We start from the raw sequence: 21,601 nt of genomic DNA, 5'->3' as shown, positions 1-21,601 counted from the left end.
GATCTCGGTCTCATCGCAGCCGATCCACATCTCGGCCGATCCAGATCTCGACATTGCAGGAAACGAGGACGTCGTCAACCTTCACGTAGACATCAGCGGACTGCATTGAGCACCACTGGATAGTTATCGAACATACCTCTCCTTCATTGAGCAGTTCTCGGCGTTGATACGCTCGTAAGAGATCATGCCAATGCTCACGGAGACAATATTGTAGAAGACAATATTTCCAGCGTAGCCGAACAATATTTCGGCATCGAAGTTATATGGATGTCGCCACTTCTCACGTAGGCGTTAATGAACCTACTGGTCATATCGACGTTCTCCATTATATTCCTTTAGGAATATCATGTCTCCATTCCACGTCTGATTGTTCTTCTTATGGCATCCACACATGTTGCAGTCACTGAGCCGTAGTTGTATACGAACACTAGTTGTTTAACATTCAGGCTTCGGGATAAGCTGTTCTTTTCTCCACTACGACTACAAGGACACTTATGCCTATTAATACTGATAATCTACCGTTGTTTTCCGGTTAACATTATCAGATGACTTTGTGGATGGTCATTCTTCTGCACCAGATATTTCCATTCTGACGCAGTTATATTATACCGGTCCCAATCACCGGACATCGGTCACCATTCATCGGTCATATCACCGATCACTGATCACCGGTCAGAATAAGTGATGTCTCATCGCCATCGGATTGGATTTTTTGGCATGATCTTCTTTTCCGAGCAGTGCTTGACATTGATAACAGACCATATGGATTCCACCATTTTTCGGTCTTTAACTGGTAACGTCACCGGTCATATTATGACTGGTCCGTTCACCGGGCTACAGTTACCAGTCATTGACCGGTCCGGTTTGGTCACCACTTACCAATTACCGGTATTCCACTGTGTTTTCATCGGTCAATTTTTAGTATCACGGGTATCGTCTACATTACATAGTTGTATACCCCTGGCTATGATTGTATTGAATACTATATTTTATGGATTCAACAATCTACATGACTTTTTGTGTTTTTCAATACTGATGTTCTACTGGCGACGGTTACCAAATCATGCTATATCTGTTATTTGTACTTCTATCTCAACCGGCTACATGCAGACTACTGGTCTTGCAGATAGATCGGCTGAAGTGGGCTCGGAGACTAGCATTGAGGTCGAACATTACTATTTTATGTTCGAGACCCGAAGGATGAATTGTTTTAACCGCCTTTACCTGTCGGCTACAGACTTTGCAGTCAGTGTCACGGAACAGTTGGGACACATTAATGACGCTAGCAGGATTAGCAAGACGACATTTGTATCGACTTCTGCTTTTCTATTGCTCCTACAGCAGTGCATATTTTCAAGCTACTGGAATCAACAAGAGTTCTGATACATAGGATTTCCTATCAGATTGACCGCATAGCGGCTACAGTCTTGTAGATGGCTTAGGACCTATTGAACTCAGATCTTAGATCCTAGGATCTGGAGGGACCTCATCTTAAAGTTATTCTTCTATTACACTTCTGGCCATAACAGGCCGTCTTCCTATAACTGGTCGTATTCCTTTCGGAATTTGTCCCGATTAGAAGTCTTGAAGTAAATGGATTAATCAAGTCAGAATTTAAGACTTCCATGCATTCTACCGGCAAGCGTGGACCCGCTTAAGGTTACCCCTAGGGTTTTCACATTTTTCTGCCATCACACCTCCGATTCCGGAGGTACCACTATCAATCATATTTCCGTACTTCGCAAATCGATGACTTCGCGACCTGTATTATCCTGGATTTTAAAGGCGCCTGTTATTGGTTCAAGAAGAGGCTATATTCTGTAGATAGGTCATAAACTTATAAGTGTTAAACACTGTCCTATTGTACCAATTTTCAAGTGTGTTTGGAGTGGGAAAGTTCGGCTTGCCGTGGTTTCTTTGCCCACCCATCCTTGACAAATGGTTCCGGTCACCGGTCGGTATTTACCGGTCCGGTCACCGGTCCTTCTGCTGAGACGTCTTTTCTTACGTCCGTTTCAGCTTTATTTTTAAGATAATTGTATTAATCTCGGGATTATTTAATGACACAGATTTCCATCTTTTTGTCATTATTTACCACTATTCAGTGGTGTCTAGACTAGAAGATTATCTTGGCAAGAATATAGTTTATTCTACCACAACCTTCCTTACATCTTATACAGATGTGAGCAGTGAAGGTTATGGACGATCACATAGAACAACGTATCTTGATTTTCTCAATTATGTGGTATCCTAACGAATATCACCTGCACATCTAAATCTTGAAAAGCGAAAATTCTTTTTAGCTGTTTTTCATTTTCAACACATTTTCACGATTCCTTTGTGATGGTTTCAACTATCACACATCGGTCATGGTTTACTTACAGACACGGAGGTGATCATATTGTCACTCCTTGTAACTGGAAATCAGGAACTTATTCGTTCTTTGCAAGAACAACAAATTTTCTCTATCGTCTTTCTCATACCAGTTCGTCTCAACGCCCTGTTGGACGTTTTGTCCTGCAGTTCTTTCTTTCGAATTATTTTTCCGTTGGGTTCAATAATGTAATTGCGCATGCGCGGCAGTGAAGTTGCAGACGAGTTGCTAGTGTTTTATACAGGAAGGAAAAAGGGCGTGGTGCAAAATTTCAAAAAAGGGCACTTTAGCGCGCGACATCCATAAAAAGGGCACAAATATATCTGTATAGTGACTTAATAACAAGCTTTGTTACACACAAACATTGTATGTATAGTTTTAATGTCATAAATACTGACCTGTTATCGTATGCTTATACTTTCCAAGGGGAAATAACTCATCCGGAATTTTAACTGGGAATCCGCCACCTCAATACCGTAATACAGGCCAGGTTAAACATAGTGCAATGCAACCTAGCCAAAAATCGGTAACCAACCCTCAATATTCTTTCCGGATCAACCAGGTGTATACGTGTCTTTTACGGCTCTGAATTAAAATATTGTTTTTCACTTGGTTGATTGGGGTTTTGAATAGATAAATTGTGTTATTTATCTTTTTATTTCTCATTCGGATTAATTTGTGTGGATTTAATGGATTTTGTTTCATTTGTAAAAGGTAAGCCATGCTTGTTTTTATCGAACAATGGTTTATTTCTACCATGCTGGGTGTTTTCAGGCGCGAACGACCACGTGCAAAACGTGCTCTTCTAATACATTGCTAGAACGTGCAAAGCATGTTCTTCTAATGTGTTACGAGATCGTGCAAAGCGTGTTCTTCTATTGACAGATTGTTTATCATTTGCCATTGTGTGCAATAATGATTTTAACGTTCCGTATGACAATCTAATTGATCGTCATTTTATTTTTCATCTGTTTTGAATTAAACTTTTGTTTAATTTATGATCTACGGCAGTATTATTATAATTTTCATTATGGTCAAATAATGATTTTATGTGCCGTATGATAATCTGGTCTGTGACCAGTTTATGGTTGAATATGCTTTGCTCTTGTTTTTCATATATTCGACTACATGATGGTCGCAGAAACAAGAGTGGATAAATACCCGGTGACTTCGCAGATCATGGATGATAGTTGCAGTATCAGTCACCGGGTATCGGGCACGATCGCGACCGTACTATGCTAAGTCTCTTAGACAGTCGGTCAACATCAGACCATATGGCGACACCCGTCAGCCGGTCTTTGCCCGATGGCATTGGTCAAGGACATCGACCAATGCCGGACCATTTGGCATCCGCCATACGGTCATTATCCGGTGACAACACTGGTCATGATATGACCGGTACGTCACCGGGGACGTTGATCACGGACCATTGATCGACGTCTGACCGGCCGGTCCGGTCACCGGTCATGTCACCGGTCCGGTCCGGTCATTGATCACCGGTCCGGTCACCGGTCATGTCACCGGTCCGGTCCGGTCACCGGTCATGTCACCGGTCCGGTCACCGGTCCGGTCCGGTCACCGGTCATGTCACCGGTCCGGTCCGGTCACCGGTCCGGTCATTGATCACCGGTCCGGTCCGGTCACCGGTCATGTCACCGGTCCGGTCCGGTCACCGGTCCGGTCCGGTCACCGGTCCTGTCATTGATCACCGGTCCGGTCACCGGTCCGGTCCGGTCACCGGTCATGTCACCGGTCCGGTCACCGGTCATGTCACCGGTCCGGTCCGGTCACCGGTCATGTCACCGGTCCGGTCATGTCACCGGTCCGGTCATGTCAACGGTCCGGTCCGGTCACCGGTCCGGTCATTGATCACCGCTCCGGTCACCGGTCAACAGTCATCAGTTAGGCCTGCCACCGATAACACCAGTCACCGGTCAAGAAGAAGAACTCGGTCTTCTTCATTGAATTATTCTCCTATTCTTCGTTGAATACATCGTCTTCATCAAGGATTAGACATCGGACACGCTCTTCTTCGTCGAGCAGTTCTCATCGTCGCGGCTCTCGTAAGCGATCACGTCGTCACTCACGGAGACGTTATTCTAGAAGATCTCGGTCTCATCGCAGCCGATCCACATCTCGGCCGATCCAGATCTCGACATCGCAGGAAACGAGGACGTCGTCAACCTTCACGTAGACATCAGCGGACTGCATTGAGCACCACTGGATATTTATCGAACATACCTCTCCTTCATTGAGCAGTTCTCGGCGTTGATACGCTCGTAAGCGATCATGTCAATGCTCACGGAGACAATATTGTAGAAGACAATATTTCCAGCGTAGCCGAACAATATTTCGGCATCGAAGTTATATGGATGTCGCCACTTCTCACGTAGGCGTTAATGAACCCACTGGTCATATCGACGTTCTCCATTTTAATCCTTTAGGAATATCATGTCTCCATTCCACGTGTGATGGTTCTTCGTATGGCATCCACACATGTTGCAGTCACCGAGCCGTAGTTGTATACGAACACTAGTTCGTTTAACATTCAGGCTTCGGGATAAGCTGTTCTTTTCTCCACTACGACTACAAGGACACTTATGCCTATTAATACTGATAATCTACCGTTGTTTTCCGGTTAACATTATCAGATGACTTCGTGGATGGTCATTCTTCTGCACCAGATATTTCCATTCTGACGCAGTTATATTATACCGGTCCCGATCACCGGACATCGGTCACCATTCATCGGTCATATCACCGATCACTGATCACCGGTCAGAATAAGTGATGTCTCATCGCCATCGGATTGGATTTTTTTTTTGGCATGATCTTCTTTTCCGAGCAGTGCTTGACATTGATAACAGACCATATGGATTCCACCATTTTTCGGTCTTTAACTGGTAACGTCACCGGTCATATTATGACTGGTCCGTTCACCGGGCTACAGTTACCGGTCATTGACCGGTCCGGTTCGGTCACCACTTACCAATTACCGGTATTCCACTGTGTTTTCATCGGTCAATTTTTAGTATCACGGGTATCGTCTACATTACATAGTTGTATACCCCTGGCTATGATTGTATTGAATACTATATTTTATGGATTCAACAATCTACATGACTTTTTGTGTTTTTCAATACTGATGTTCTACTGGCGACGGTTACCAAATCATGCTATATCTGTTATTTGTACTTCTATCTCAACCGGCTACATGCAGACTACTGGTCTTGCAGATAGATCGGCTGAAGTGGGCTCGGAGACTAGCATTGAGGTCGAACATTAATATTTGACCTCTAATAATTTATGTTCGAGACCCGAAGGATGAATTGTTTTAACCGCCTTTACCTGTCGGCTACAGACTTTGCAGTCAGTGTCACGGAACAGTTGGGACACATTAATGACGCTAGCAGGATTAGCAAGACGACATTTGTATCGACTTCTGCTTTTCTATTGCTCCAACGGCAGTGCATATTTTCAAGCTACTGGAATCAACAAGAGTTCTGATACATAGGATTGCCTATCAGATTGACCGCATAGCGGCTACAGTCTTGTAGATGGCTTAGGACCTATTGAACTCAGATCTTAGATCCTAGGATCTGGAGGGACCTCATCTTAAAGTTATTCTTCTATTACACTTCTGGCCATAACAGGCCGTTTTCCTATAACTGGTCGTATTCCTTTCGGAATTCGTCCAGGTTAGAAGTCTTGAAGTAAATGGATTAATCAAGTCAGAATTTAAGACTTCCATGCATTCTACCGGCAAGCGTGGACCCGCTGAAGGTTACCCATAGGGTTTTCACCTTTTTCTGCCATCACACCTCCGATTCCGGAGGTACCACTATCAATCATATTTCCGTACTTCGCAAATCGATGACTTCGCGACCTGTATTATCCAGGATTTTAAAGGCGCCTGTTATTGGTTCAAGAAGAGGCTATATTCTGTAGATAGGTCATAAACTTATAAGTGTTAAACACTGTCCTATTCTACCAATTTTCAAGTGTGTTTGGAGTGGGAAAGTTCGGCTTGCCGTGGTTTCTTTGCCCACCCATCCTTGACAAATGGTTCCGGTCACCGGTCGGTATTTACCGGTCCGGTCACCGGTCCTTCTGCTGAGACGTCTTTTCTTACGTCCGTTTCAGCTTTATTTTTAAGATAATTGTATTAATCTCGGGATTATTTAATGACACAGATTTCCATCTTTTTGTCCTTATTTACCACTATTCAGTGGTGTCTAGACTAGAAGATTATCTTGGCAAGAATATAGTTTATTCTACCACAACCTTCCTTACATCTTATACAGATGTGAGCAGATAAGGTTATGGACGATCACAAAGAACAACGTATCTTGATTTTCTCAATTATGTGGTATCCTAACGAATATCACCTGCACATCTACATCTTGAAAAGCGAAAATTCTTTTTAGCTGTTTTTCATTTACAACACATTTTCACGATTCCTTTGTGATGGTTTCAACTATCACACATCGGTCGTGGTTTACTTACAGACACGGAGGTGATCATATTATCACTCCTTGTAACTGGAAATCAGGAACTTATTCGTTCTTTGCAAGAACAACACATTTTCTCTATCGTCTTCTCATACCAGTTCGTCTCAACGCCCTGTTGGACCTTTTGTCCTGCAGTTCTTTCTTTCGAATTATTTTTCCGTTGGGTTCAATAATGTAATTGCGCATGCGCGGCAGTGAAGTTGCAGACGAGTTGCATGGTGTACATAGTATATCAAAGAATGTTATTTATCATCAAACGCTAGTTATTAGCGTTATGCGATCGTATATCGCAGTGTATACCGGTATGCTGAACAACGTCAACAATGCAGTTCACAGGAATCGATCCAGCAGGGTGTGCGATTGTTATACATTCGTCCATTGACATAAACTGGAATATCTTGCCTTCTTGGTGAGTTTTTGCAATAACTGAGTTTTTGCCATAATTTCATGAAATATACTTAATGAACCATGGGATTATGGTTCTACGACCTTTTAAGTCTCCTGTACAATTATTTTCAGGAAACTTCTTCACAGGTCAAATATCATATCTCACTGAGACATATTTTTACTGATCCAAACATGTGCCACTTCATGTCTGGCCATTAATAACTTTTAGTTATCTCTACAGAAGAACGTTTTTCTGTTAGAGTTTCAATCCTTGTTACTTGTGCAAGGATAATTCCATCAGAACTGTATAAAGGTTCTATGGAAATTCATTTTTTACTGGGTAATTGAGAGCATAGTTATTACCTTAATCACTCTGCTAGATACATAGAGGTTTTTCTCATCTTTTTCTTGATGATAAGAAATTTGTTCTTTTCTTCATCAAAGGATAGAGATTATGCTTTCGTATACCTTGTTTTGTGTAAGTCATCGCAACTCTGTGCTGTCTTACCTATTTTGGAACTGATCCAAACTATGGAACGTCAACACTATGTTTTTCGTTCCTTTACCTTCTTAAGCGGTTTTGACTTGTGTAACATGTTGGGATGCTTAATGAGCTCCCTATGAACCTTTTACATCAGGCTTATTAACAGTTCCAATATAATTTTAAGACGGTTTTCCTTCTTATTATGGCTTTTACCATACGGAGAAGTGAAATTCATGCTTTTTCTGTCGAATACGACCAATTCCAGTTGGATCTATTGTCGTTTTCACTTTGTTGTGTCAGCCAGGATTCCTTGCTTAATATCAAGTCCTCTATATGGCTTCTACCTTCAAGTTTCCAAGTTTTCTTAAACTGGTAGTCATGAAGATGAGGATAAACTTCTTTGGGCAATCAGGGCTTTGAAGTTCTATCTCAGCAGTGTTAGTCAGAAGTTCATTCGAGGTTCTCAAAGACACTCTTCATTTCCCCAAAAAAGGGGGGGGGAGATGTGTCTGCGGCTTCTATTTCTCGGGGTTAGACCTCGACTGAGGAAAGTTAATCTTATCCTATCTAAGGATTCATTCCTTTTTAGGATCTGACCGCATGAAATAAGAGCTCTGTCTGTTTTGTGGGCATATATTAATCACACCCCACTTTTTGACGTGCTCTAAGCTGTTTACTGGAGGAATCCGACCACCTTGTCATCTTTTTATCTTCGTTTTCTGAAGTGCCAACAATACAATTTGTATACGTTTGGGCTTGTTGTGGTTTCACTAACGGTAGTGTCTTCTTTACGACATAGACATATTACTCTGTCCGAGAAGTCATAATTAATACCGTTTTAACGAAGATTACTTGATATCATTAGCTGATAACCCTGTTTATGGGTTCTACTGTGTTGGGAAAATATATACGAACCTTCCCACCGCAGCTGCAAAATCAGCATACGATAACAGGTCAGTATTTATGACATTAAAACAAATTTTTTAAATAAAATTCATTTTAATTATTAAATACTTACCTGTTATCGGTAAGTCCCACCTCCCACCCCGCTATTCGATTAATATTTTTGTATATATATTGAAAGAATATTGAGGGTTGGTTACCGATTTTTGGCTAGGTTGCATTGCACTATGTTTAACCTGGCCTGTATTACGGTATTGAGGTGGCGGATTCCCAGTTAAAATTCCGGATGAGTTATTTCCCCTTGGAAAGTATAAGCATACGATAACAGGTAAGTATTTAATAATTAAAATGAATTTTATTTGAAAAATTTGTTTTGAGATTTATTGTTGAATAATTAAACCAACAAAATCCAGAATGTATATTTTATTATGTGTTTTATATTTTCATGTAGTAACAAAAAGCAAGATTAAACACCATAGGATATATATCTTATACAAACTATAGCTTTTCAAAGAAGTCTTAGAATACTGTTAAATGAGTTACCCTCTTAAACAATTATTTATATTTAAAACGTTACACACATTGCACAAACAAGTCCTTTATATGCATCTTAAATGGAGATTCACAAACACTAACACTTTGTTAAATAGTCAGAAAGTTCTGCGTAATGACATTGTTTTCATGACCACGTGTTGTATTGTGTACATTTTATTTCGCAAAAAGTGTAACTAGGAACGGCGCCGTACTGTCTTTTGTTCATTGTCAATTAATTCAATACACGTTAATTGGTCTCCGATATAAACATGTTTTGCTTACAAAGCAATTTGCATCAATTTCTAATTTACGTTTCGTCGAAAGTGGAATGCCAAAATCGGACGTTGCGACATTCTAAACACGAATGATAAGTGGTACAAGTTCAATATTTTTGTAAAATTCATATCTGTGTTTGCCAATTAACATATTTTGACAAGTTACAAACGGATCATAATGTTCTTAATTGAACCAATGGTGCAGGCCTACTACTGTTACAACAATAAACAACTTTTGGCTAAACAGGGTCCAAGACGGGGGATCAACTTCTTTGCCGACATTCACACGTTATTGTAATCAAAACATCATGACAATAACAAGCACGTGCTCCAATTAAGCGCGGTCTGCCTAACCGTGAACAGCAAACGTGTTAAGATTGTCGTCTGCTACAATTCATCAACACACATCTACTGTGAGCCTGCGCCAATTGGATAGGAGGCGGAGCTTTATTTTAATCGACAGCTTTAAAATGAGCCTGCGCCAATTGTATTGGATAGGAGGCGGAGCGTTATTTTAATCGACAGCTTTAATATGTCACGGGTTGCTATTTTCTGCGGATGGCCAATTTTCAGGAAGTACAGTGGACGTCATGGGGTTTTGTAATCGGCGTATGAAAACAATTATCGGGCGTAATATACGGCCGTACGCCGCTTAGTGTAAGCCCTGTAAATTAATTTTTATTAACTTAAAACTGTTTTGCATTAAATTGAAATCCAATCAATATTTTACAGATACAACTGGTGTTTTTTTTAAATTTAATTACGCGTAAAAATAAATGTTTTGATATATATGAATTATGCATGAAATGCACAATTTCCACGTGAATAACATCGAGGTTTTCATCAAGTCTCCTAAGTAACTGTGCACGATTGTATCCGGACCGATTAGTGTTACAAAGCCACTGAAATTATCGATTGATATTGACACATGGTTATTCACGCATGACGTATTTACAACCGCGCGAATCTTCGCTGATAATAGTCGGCTTAGAAGCTTGGTTAAGAGGCAATTAAGATGTTATCAATAAGGTAACGCACGGCGGAAAACAGGGCGGCGGCCTTTGAAAAGGGCAGCGTGGCGCTGATTTGTTTTGAAAGGGGCAGCGAGGCGCTTCAAAAAAGCGGCGTGGCGCCGCGCCACGCTAAAACGGCCTGGATAAAACACTAGTTGCATGGTGTACATAGTAGCCTGCAACCCGGGTGAGTCGCGGTACTTAAGGAATATTCATTTGCGTCTAGAAACCATCTTCAAATATCAGATAAATAATTTATAAGACAAACATATCTGACTTAACTTCATTGGAAAATAGCCTTTTTATGATGAAAATCCTTCAATTTTAACTCTGGTATCAACAAAAACAACACCACTGTCCGCCATTGTTGTTTATTTTCCCTCACGGTTGACTCGCGGTAAATACGTTAAACGACACTAATATTAAATTTAACATGAATAAACATAAATATCTTTCATACCATTCAAAGCAACAATCAATAACGTATATAAAAATTAGAATATATGGAATTTAAGATATCAAATAAAATAAATATCACAGTTATGTTCAAGCAGTGTCTAATTTTAATTCTAAATATTCAAATAACTGTTCAGGTTCATTCATTCTTCTGCGCAATGGGGACACCTGAAGAAACTATCTCGCCTCAAAAAACGTACATCAGTGCAGAGACTCAGATGTACCAAATGTGCACACACACTACATTCACCCCATTTCACAAAAACAACCGAAACATCCTTTCTCAATGCAGGTGGACTACTTTTCTTACACACACAGCATACGTCATCTGTGTCACTTTCAAGAGATCAATATGACTCAAAATCAACGAAGTGTTTATAGAGCCTGACCTATCGAAATAATTTTTAAAAACGGTGGTGTGTAACCCCTTCACAGAGAGAATAATATTGGTAGTGTCTGACCTAAGCAACCGCAAGCAGACGAACTTAAAAAGTGAAAAAGTTGAAAGGGAAATTTCATTTTAATATGGATTTTTACATAATTTTGGTTTAAAATGATGTTTTAAATCGTTTTTGGGTAGTTACTTACCAAAAATTTATTCATACTGGCAGCAAAAGATGTTTTCTGTCAGATTTAAAAAGTAGGTCACGCAGGTTTGTTTACAAACACAATCCAGAGGGCGCTAATGAAATACCGCGAGTCAAGACGACCCGCGACTCAACCGGGTTTGAGTATATATCAAAGAATGTTGTTTATCATCAAACGCTAGTTATTAGCGTTATGCGATCGTATATCGCAGTGTATACCGGTATGCTGAACAACGTCAATAATGCAGTTCACAGAAATCGATCCAGCAGGGTGTGCGATTGTTATACATTCTTCCATTGACATAAACTGGAATATCTTGCCTTCTTGGTGAGTTTTTGCAATAACTGAGTTTTTGCCATAATTTTATGAAATATACTTAATGAACCATGGGATTATGGTTCTACGACCTTTTAAGTCTCCTGTACAATTATTTTCAGGAAACTTCTTCACAGGTCAAATATCATATCTCACTGAGACATATTTTTACTGATCCAAACATGTGCCACTACATGTCTGGCCATTAATAACTTTTAGTTATCTCTACAGAAGAACGTTTTTCTGTTAGAGTTTCAATCCTTGTTACTTGTGCAAGGATAATTCCATCAGAACTGTATAAAGGTTCTATGGAAATTCATTTTTTTTTACTGGGTAATTGAGAGCATAGTTATTACCTTAATCACTCTGCTAGATACATAGAGGTTTTTCGCATCTTTTTCTTGATGATAAAAAATTTGTTCTTTTCTTCATCAAAGGATAGAGATTATGCTTTCGTATACCTTGTTTTGTGTAAGTCATCGCAACTCTGTGCTGTCTTACCTATTTTGGAACTGATCCAAACTATGGAACGTCAACACTATGTTTTTCGTTCCTTTACCTTCTTAAGCGGTTTTGACTTGTGTAACATGTTGGGATGCTTAATGAGCTCCCTATGAACCTTTTTCATCAGGCTTATTAACAGTTCCAATATAATTTTAAGACGGTTTTCCTTCTTATTATGGCTTTTACCATACAGAGAAGTGAAAATCATGCTTTTTCTGTTGAATACGACCAATTCCAGTTGGATCTATTGTCGTTTTCACTTTGTTGTGTCAGCCAGGATTCCTTGCTTAATATCAAGTCCTCTATATGGCTTCTACCTTCAAGTTTCCAAGTTTTCTTAAACTGGTAGTCATGAAGATGAGGATAAACTTCTTTGGGCAATCAGGGCTTTGAAGTTCTATCTCAGCAGTGTTAGTCAGAAGTCCATTCGAGGTTCTCAAAGAAACTCTTCATTTCCCCAAAAAAGGGGGGGGAGATGTGTCTGCGGCTTCTATTTCTCGGGGTTAGACCTCGACTAAGGAAAGTTAATCTTATCCTATCTAAGGATTCATTCCTTTTTAGGATCTGACCGCATGAATTAAGAGCTCTGTCTGTTTTGTGGGCATATATTAATCACACCCCACTTTTTGACGTGCTCTAAGCTGTTTACTGGAGGAATCCGACCACCTTGTCATCTTTTTATCTTCATTTTCTGAAGTGCCAACAATACAATTTGTATACGTTTGGGCTTGTTGTGGTTTCACTAACGGTAGTGTCTTCTTTATGACATAGACATATTACTCTGTCCGAGAAGTCATAATTAATACCGTTTTAACGAAGATTACTTGATATCATTAGCTGATAACCCTGTTTATGGGTTCTACTGTGTTGGGAAAATATATACGAACCTTCCCACCGCAGCTGCAAAATCAGCATACGATAACAGGTCAGTATTTATGACATTAAAACAAATTTTTAAAATAAAATTCATTTTAATTATTAAATACTTACCTGTTATCGGTAAGTCCCACCTCCCACCCCGCTATTCAATTAATATTTTTGTATATATATTGAAAGAATATTGAGGGTTGGTTACCGATTTTTGGCTAGGTTGCACTGCACTATGTTTAACCTGGCCTGTGTTGCAGTATTGAGGTGGCGGATTCCCAGTTAAAATTCCGGATGAGTTATTTCCCCTTGGAAAGTATAAGCATACGATAACAGGTAAGTATTTAATAATTAAAATGAATTTTATTTTAAAAATTTGTTTTAGCTTGATTGCATCGAAAGCCTATGGCTTATATAAACGCTCTCAGGTCTGTTTCCTGGACCTAGAACCAGTACTTGGTGTCTTTGGGGGAGAACTAAAGAATGCTCCCACGGTGGGGATCGAATCCGTGACCTCCCAGTCGCTAGGCGGACACCATATCCATTACACCACGGCGACCTTGCTAAATCCTTAAATACTATTCAACAACTCAGATTGTATTGATTATAAATGTGTCAACCTGATTTCTATAGTCCTAGATAATTTTATTTCTCGCCTTAACTTCCAATTAGGGAGGATCCACTGTTAAGCCAGTCTTGCTAGATAAACATCATTACATACTGTGGTGCAACTCTCTACCATACGGTTTTCTTGCTGAATCAACCTTAACCACTCAGATATGCATATTGACGCTTTGTAGTCCCTTGAAAAATCAAAATCAAATAAAATTATTATGAAAGACCTTTCTGGCTAGATTTGAGTTTTAAAGGCTCCTTTTCCAAAGTAACTGATAACCAGACTGCGAGTTACTCAAAGGCTGTTCTGGTTTTATTCTGGTTGCATACAGCCATTTTCACTTTGCTTTCGAGTGGAGTAACGTCCTAACAAACTGTCCTACAACTCTCTTTCTCCAGAGCCCTGGAGGACCGTGTGACCCGTCTCCATGGGCAGCTACAGAGGATCCATCAGATGCGAGTGGCCACCGGCAGTCTCAACTGCAGCTTTGACAACTCCATCATCAACATGATCAATGAGGACATACACTGGCTTGTACTGGTTACTGGTGGGTTGCTCTTACTTGTGTTTTTGCTCTGGTTAAACGAAGCCTCAAGGGGCCTTTTCACAGATTTTGGCATGTTTTGAAGTTTGTCATTAAATGCTTTATATTGATAAATGTTAACATTAAATTTTAAAAGCTCCAGTAAAAAATCAAAAATAAAATTTAAAAAAGGAAAAAAAAAGTAGCCCGCAGCAGGGTTCGAACCAGTGACCCCCGGAATCCTGAAGTAAAAACGCATTAGCCAACTGAGCTATCCTGCCAAGCAAACATAAGGTGTGAATTTTATACGTTATATAAGCAATCTTCGTAGTTTCACAAATTTAAATGACAACAACAGAACTCTCCAAATTATTCAATCGTTTCGTGTTGCAACGCTTTATAATTTTTAGGTTTTTAAATCGTCAAAAGATGCATATAATGGCTATATTGGACCATGGCAAATGTTCAGTAATACTGTTTCCTCACAAACATCATAGCTAAACCGAAAATTTGCGAATCTGAAACAACTTTTTTCAATTTTGTCAATTTACCAAACCGTGAAAAGATCCCTTTAATGCGTGTGCCTAGTGTTCTGTCCAATTTGCATTGTCAGTTAAAAGAAACTTTCTTAAAACAAAAAATACCATTAATGCACAAATTACGTTCAGCACAGGCAAATCTTGGATAACACTTTATGGACATGCATTTAGCCCAATTTTCCCATAATGCTATTCCATGGTTTTCATCCCAGCCTGCCTTTACAAAATGACTCCACACAGTAAAGAAAGTTACAGTTTCTCTAAAGTTGAGAGTGCTGCTCAAAAGGAGAAGTATAGAAAGCAGAATCATTAAAGTGACATTATCTTATTATGTCATGAATCTATGGAATGTCCTAGGGTATCATGCATATTTTAGCTGTACTTCCTCCTTGTTGAAAACACAGACAGTTCAGTTATATCTTTTTTGTCCCCTACCGGTTTCAGCGGAGGGGACTTATGGTTTGCGCTTTGTCTGTCAGTCCGTCAGTCTGTCAGTCAGTCAGTCACACTTTTCTGGATCCTGCGATAACTTTAAAAGTTCTTCATATTTTTTCATGAAACTTGAAACATGGATAGATGGCAATAGGGACATTATGCACGTCATTTCATTTTGTTCCTACGTCAAAAATATTGGTTGCTTTGGCAACAAATAGACTAGAATTACTGCTGAAAATGGGGGTTTTCTGGATCCTACGATAACTTTAAAAGTTCTTAATATTTTTCCATGAAACTTGAAACATGGATAGATGGCAACATGGACATTATGCATGTTATTTCATTTTGTTCCTACGTCAACAATTCTGGTTGCTATGGCGACAACAAAAATTCTGACAATGGTGGAATTTTTGACAGTGGTGTAGCCGGTAGGGGACTATATTGCTTGGCAATAGTCTTGTTTAAATATGACAAACTGAAGTTAGTATAATTTGCATTGAGATAGTATATGGGAATCATTATTTTCATTGGTTGGTGTGTCAGTTACACACTTCATTTTAAGTGAAACATTCATTATTGAGTTATTTGCCCTTGAACTAAGCTGAGAAGCAGTTCTAGGGTATAAGTCATGTTTATGACAAATCTTTGATTTAATGTTTTTGTTGTGGTGTCTTTATTAAAATGTCTTAGAATTTCAATTTATATAAAGTTACTACTAAGGCTTTGTTTGGATGCAACTGAGCTCAAATGAAATGGTTTTAACCCTTTCCAGCTCAAAAGCAAAGTGAATATGGCTACATGCAACCGGCAAAAACCAGATTTCATGATGTTTGCTGCTCATGAATATTTAAGGGTTGGAATTGAAGGCTTGAAACCTTGAATCTTTTAAGAAAGGCTTTAATTTAATTTGAATTTCTAAGGGACTTTAAACAAGTAAAAATGCGTTTATAAGCTGTAAAGGGTAAATAAAAGATATAATGAAGACGTGGTATGTTATTTCTTGCAGCCCATGTGTTGACGGAGGAGGCGCAGGGTGAGACCCCTATGATTCCCGGGGAGATTATGCGCTACTCCATCCAGCAGTCCACCGAGATAGATCTCAACACCACCCTCAAGGTGCTCGCCTCCCCCACCAACAACATCGACACCATCCCTGGGGCCTCTACACACACAGACCATGCCATCAGGTGGACAGAATAATTATTATTTATATTTTTTTACATATGTGTCTTGTTCTGAGAAAATTGGGCTTAATGCATGTGCATAAAGTGTCGTCCCAGATTAGCCTGTGCAGTCCGCACAGGCTAATCAGGGACGACACTTTCCGCCTAAACTTGATTTTTGGCAAGGAGGGACTTCCTTGAAACTAAAAATACCATAAAAGCGGAAAGTGTCGTCCCTGATTAGCCTGTGCCGACTGCCAATCTGGGACAACACTTTATGCACATGCATTAAACCCCATGTGCCAACAGTGAGGTTCATATTATAATGTTATTATTTAGTTGAATTAATATTGGCTTTGTTATTGAGCTGAAGACAGCTCTGCGGCCTCAGGACAATACTTCTGCTGTCTTCAGCTCAATAACAAAGCCAATATGAATTCATCTAATTAATGACAATTTAATTAATTAATTTTATAATATTATTCAGCAAAAAGAGCTTGAATTTCACTTTTGAAATACAGGTTTTTGCTATTAAATGAAGTATGAAGATTTGAAAAATAGCAAAATTTCTGTTCTATGCAACTTTTTTCCCTTTTTTTCCCCATGCAAAATGCTTTGAAAATGTTATGTACACCAAAATACCTTTTAATATCATAAATACGTTACCTGTTATCTCTAGCTTACCCCTTTCCAAGGGAGTTATTTCATCCGGAAAATATTCAAGCGCTGGGAATCGTCCACCTCTATAAGAATCCAAATCAGGTTAAACATAGTACAATGCAACCTAACAGGAAATCAAGAACCACAACTCATCTTTCCTTTCCGGATAAAACCATGTGCACGCCTATTTTAGGCTCAGGACTTATGTGTTCTTTTCACTGTGTTTTTGGCGGAGTTTAAAAGGATAAAGTTTATTTATCTTTTATTTGTATCATTCGGTTTATATTTCTATACTTTTTGTTGCAGTAATTGTCATATTTCTGCTTTTGCTGGGTTTCTTTGTTTGTATCGTCGCTCATGTACATGACGTCATGAGCACGTGAACCACGAGGAATTCGTGCCTATTCCCCAATAAGTAATTGAGGTCAATTGGACAGCGTTCTTTGTGTTTACATTTTGTGGTTTAACTTTTTATTTGAATTTATAATCATTAATTTGTTTTTTTGTAGGTTCTTTCTGTTTCTTTTATTTCAGAATGAACTTACAGGATAGAGGTTCTTGTGGTCATATCAAAGCAAGGTGGGATTCCCACGATACTTGCTTGGCATGTACCGGTTGCACATTTAATAACAAATGTGCGGTTTGCGATTTGTGGGCTTACGACGTATGGACAAAAGCAGGTCGCCGGAGGACGTCGATCAGCCGCAAACGCAACGAACCTCCATCCGACGTTGATTACCCGGTGACTCCACTGGTCAAGGATGACCAGCGGTTTTGTCAGTCACCGAGTACCGGGCAAGATGGTGTTGTTGTCAGTCGATCGTCATCAGATCTTATGACTCACACCATGCATACCGGCGACATTGATCATGGAACGACTGGATCAATGTCAGACCACATGGCAGCCGCCATTCTACGGTCTTTGTCCGGTGACGTAACCGGTCATAATATGACCGGCCGGTCACCGGTCCGGTCCGGTCCGGTCACCGGTCATGTCACCGGTCCGGTCCGGTCCGGTCATGTCACCGGTCCGGTCACCGGTCCGGTCCGGTCACCGGTCCGGTCCGGTCCGGTCACCGGTCCGGTCCGGTCACCGGTCCGGTCACCGGTCCGGTCCGGTCACCGGTCCGGTCCGGTCATTGATCACCGGTCCGGTCACCGGTCCGGTCCGGTCACCGGTCCGGTCCGGTCCGGTCACCGGTCAACAGTCATCAGTTGGGCCTGCCACCGATAACACCAATCGCCGGTCAAGAAGAACTCGGTCTTCATCATCGGCGTATTCTTCTACATCCGATTCGTCGTCAAATACATCGTCTTCATCAAGGAGTGGACATCGGACACGCTCTTCTTCGTCGAGCAGTTATCATCGTCGCGGCGCTCATAAGCGATCACGTCGTCACTCACGGAGACGGTATTCCAAAAAATCTCGATCACATCGCAGCCGATCCACATCTCGACAGCGCAGCCGATCCAGATCTCGACATTGCAGGAAACGAGGACGTCGGCAACGTTCACGTAGACAGCATCGGACTTACCATACGTATAGTCGTTCACCATCGTGTTCCGTTATGGAATCGCATGTTTCCATGCCAAATGTGTCGGTTCCAACGTTGACTGCCACACGTATTGCATCTTCAGGAGCTCACCTCACTACTACGGCGTCAGTGTCAACACCACGGGTATCATCTACAGTATCTAGTCGTGTACCCCCTACAGCTACCCTGTCGAATCCTGATACACTATGGATACAGAATTCGGCGGGACATTTTGTACCGGTCAATGCTGATAATTTACCTTCTTCCGGTTTACATTATCAGTTTACTGACGTCGGGGATGATCATTCGCTGTTACCAGACAATTACAATCCGGTACAAGATATTCTCACTTCTGTTCCTGCTGATTCTATACAAACCGCTGGTGTTGTAGAGAGTGAGGCTGATTCAGATGCAGAATCTAATGTTGAGACGGATCAATATTTAGCTCCGATTGGTCAGATCTATGAACTGATGTTTCGTACTCTTGGTGAAGATTACTGTCCAAGACCTGCTGAACTGTCTTCAAATGCGACGATTTCTGTGACAGAACAACTTTTTCGTACATTTGATCCCAACAGGGTTATTAAGTCGACGGCTCGTCCTGACCCACGACTTCCCATTGGTTCTACTGTTCTATCTGTTCTTCAATCATTGGAATCAGCTAATAAGACTATTCCAAAACGAGGAGAAACATGGAAAATTCCTAAGGAACTAGCTGATCCAAAACACCAGGAAGGTAGTAAAAGTTACAAACCTCCTGTACCACATGCAACCTCTGGGTTGGATTTTTCAAAACTTCCGGTTCCAGATCCGGACATAAGCAAGCTATCTCTTGTAATGCCAAGTGGTTCCAATTCAGTTTCTGTTCCGTTTTCAATGTTGGAAACTTGGGAAATGAGGGAACGTAGATCATTAGGTTTGACTAACCAAATTGACTTCATGCTAGCGACAATTTTACAAATGGTGTGTGATTGGTCGGAATCTGTTCCGGAGGAACTCCGTGATTTGTTAATTCATCTCTCACGGACCACACTGGCCTTATCTCACACTTCTGCTTCTTCAATGTCCGAGATGCTAAGGATTCGTAGAGATCTTATCCTTACTTCTTTACCTAAAGATTTTCTGTTGGAACCTGGTATGAACTCGCTCAGAACAGCTCCTCTCACATCAGGGTTTCTTTTTGGTGGAAGGATACAAGAAGCAATCACAGCTGACAAGGATGACCAACTTCATGCTTCTTTAGCTAGAAACAACTCTGGACAACGCCAAGGGGTCTTTAAGCATCCTGCTTCTAGGCCACCAGCAGTTCCAGCATTCAAGACGGCTAAGAGAAATAACCTTTTCTCTAAAAAGCCTTCTTTTAATCCACGGTCAGGTCCTAATAGGCAGTCTTCCTATAACAGACCTTCTTTGTCACACAAGTCTTCTAATAAAGATTCTGGGAAAAAGGGCAAACCCAAGCCGGGACAGAGGAATTTCAAACCTTCTACCGGCAGGGGCGCACCTCCTGCTTATCAGCCCTAGGTCCCTTCCCTTTCTACCGCCACAACCTCCGATGCCGGAAATACCAGTCGGGGCCAGACTTTTCCACTTCTCAAATCGATGGCTTCAAATTACTTCAGACGCATGGGTTCATTCTCTTGTGACAAAAGGCCTGACTTTTCAATTCGAAAAAAGGCCTCCACTTTCTCGCGTCCCTATAGAGCTGGTATCTCGGCATCCACATATTCCAGAGTCCATTCTCGAGCTCTTGGAAAAACAGGCGGTAGAAAGGGTTCAAGATCCTTATTCTCCAGGATTTTACAGTCGTCTTTTTCTTGTTCAAAAGAAAAATGGTTCCTGGAGACCAGTAATAGATTTAAAAGTGTTCAACATGTATCTCCTCAAACCAACTTTCAAAATGGAGACTCCTTCTTTCATACGGGAATCCATCAAACCCCTGCACTGGGGGGTGTCTTTGGATCTGGAAGATGCTTACTTCCATGTTCCTATACATCCCAACTACCGAAAGTACTTGCGATTCGCCTTTCAAGGCCAAGTCTACCAGTTCCGGTCTATGCCTTTCGGGTTGGCGACAGCCCCACGAGTTTTTACCAAACTAATGTCGGCAGTCGGATCACACCTCAGAGTTCACGGGATTATTCTTCTTCAGTATTTCGACGACTGGCTCTTACACCAGCTCGATCGTCAATTGCTTCTGTACAACCTAGAATTCTCTTGGAAGGAGCTCCTCTCGTTAGGGCTCCTTCTCAATGCAGACAAATCAGACCTCATTCCTTCACAGGACTTTACGTTTGTGGGAATGAATTTCTTGACCCACATCAATCGGGTCAGAGTGTCTATTCAACGTATATCAGACCTTCTGATGAAAGTCAACTGGGTTTTGTCCCAATCTCATATAACAGCTCAAGAATTCCTCTCTCTCAACGGTATCCTGAGCTCAGTAGCAGACTTTGTGCAGTTGGGACGTCTCTTCCTACGTCCTCTTCAGCACTATCTCTCAGCTTGTTGGAAATGGTCTCCAGGCAATCTATTAACACAGATTCCAATCCTTCCCTCCTTAAGGTCTCATCTTCAGTGGTGGCTAGACGAGGAGACTCTGTTGGCAGGAGTACCCCTTCTTCCCCCGCAACCGTCATTATATCTAATAACGGATGCGAGCAAGGAAGGGTGGGGTGCTCACCTGGAACCTCTCAGTCTGATAATTTCAGGGTTGTGGTCTCATCAGGAATCTCACCTTCATATCAACAATCTAGAAATGCGAGCAGTATTTCTAGCTGTATCTCATTTCCAATCACATCTTCGAGACTCTTGTGTGATGGTGTCAACAGACAACACATCTGTGGTGGCTTACATCCAGGCACAGGGGGGAACACATTCTCAATCCCTGTATCTGGAAACCAGAAAATTACTTGTTCT

At 40.9% G+C, this 21,601-nt stretch overlaps 1 protein-coding gene across 14 annotated transcripts in view; it reads left to right on the top strand.

Annotated features, from left to right (window-relative positions):
• The window catches only part of LOC127850200 (exportin-4-like), a 76,715-nt gene that overhangs the window by 30,954 nt on the left and 24,160 nt on the right, over nucleotides 1-21,601 (top strand). For all 14 annotated transcript variants that reach the window (XR_008035120.1, XM_052383041.1, XM_052383051.1 and 11 more), the window contains 2 exons: nucleotides 14,226-14,374; nucleotides 16,331-16,511. Coding sequence is in view for 13 of the 14 variants with exons in the window: in XM_052383041.1 (XP_052239001.1) it covers nucleotides 14,226-14,374; nucleotides 16,331-16,511 (330 nt within the window). In the remaining variant the exon portion in view is untranslated. The remainder of the gene's footprint in view (nucleotides 1-14,225; nucleotides 14,375-16,330; nucleotides 16,512-21,601) is intronic.

Source organism: Dreissena polymorpha, chromosome 11, assembly GCF_020536995.1.
Source record: "Dreissena polymorpha isolate Duluth1 chromosome 11, UMN_Dpol_1.0, whole genome shotgun sequence".
In the NCBI taxonomy this organism is placed as follows: Eukaryota; Metazoa; Mollusca; class Bivalvia; order Myida; family Dreissenidae; genus Dreissena; species Dreissena polymorpha.
The sequence above is the reverse complement of the archived record's forward strand: the minus strand, read 5'-3'. Positions and strand labels throughout refer to the sequence as shown.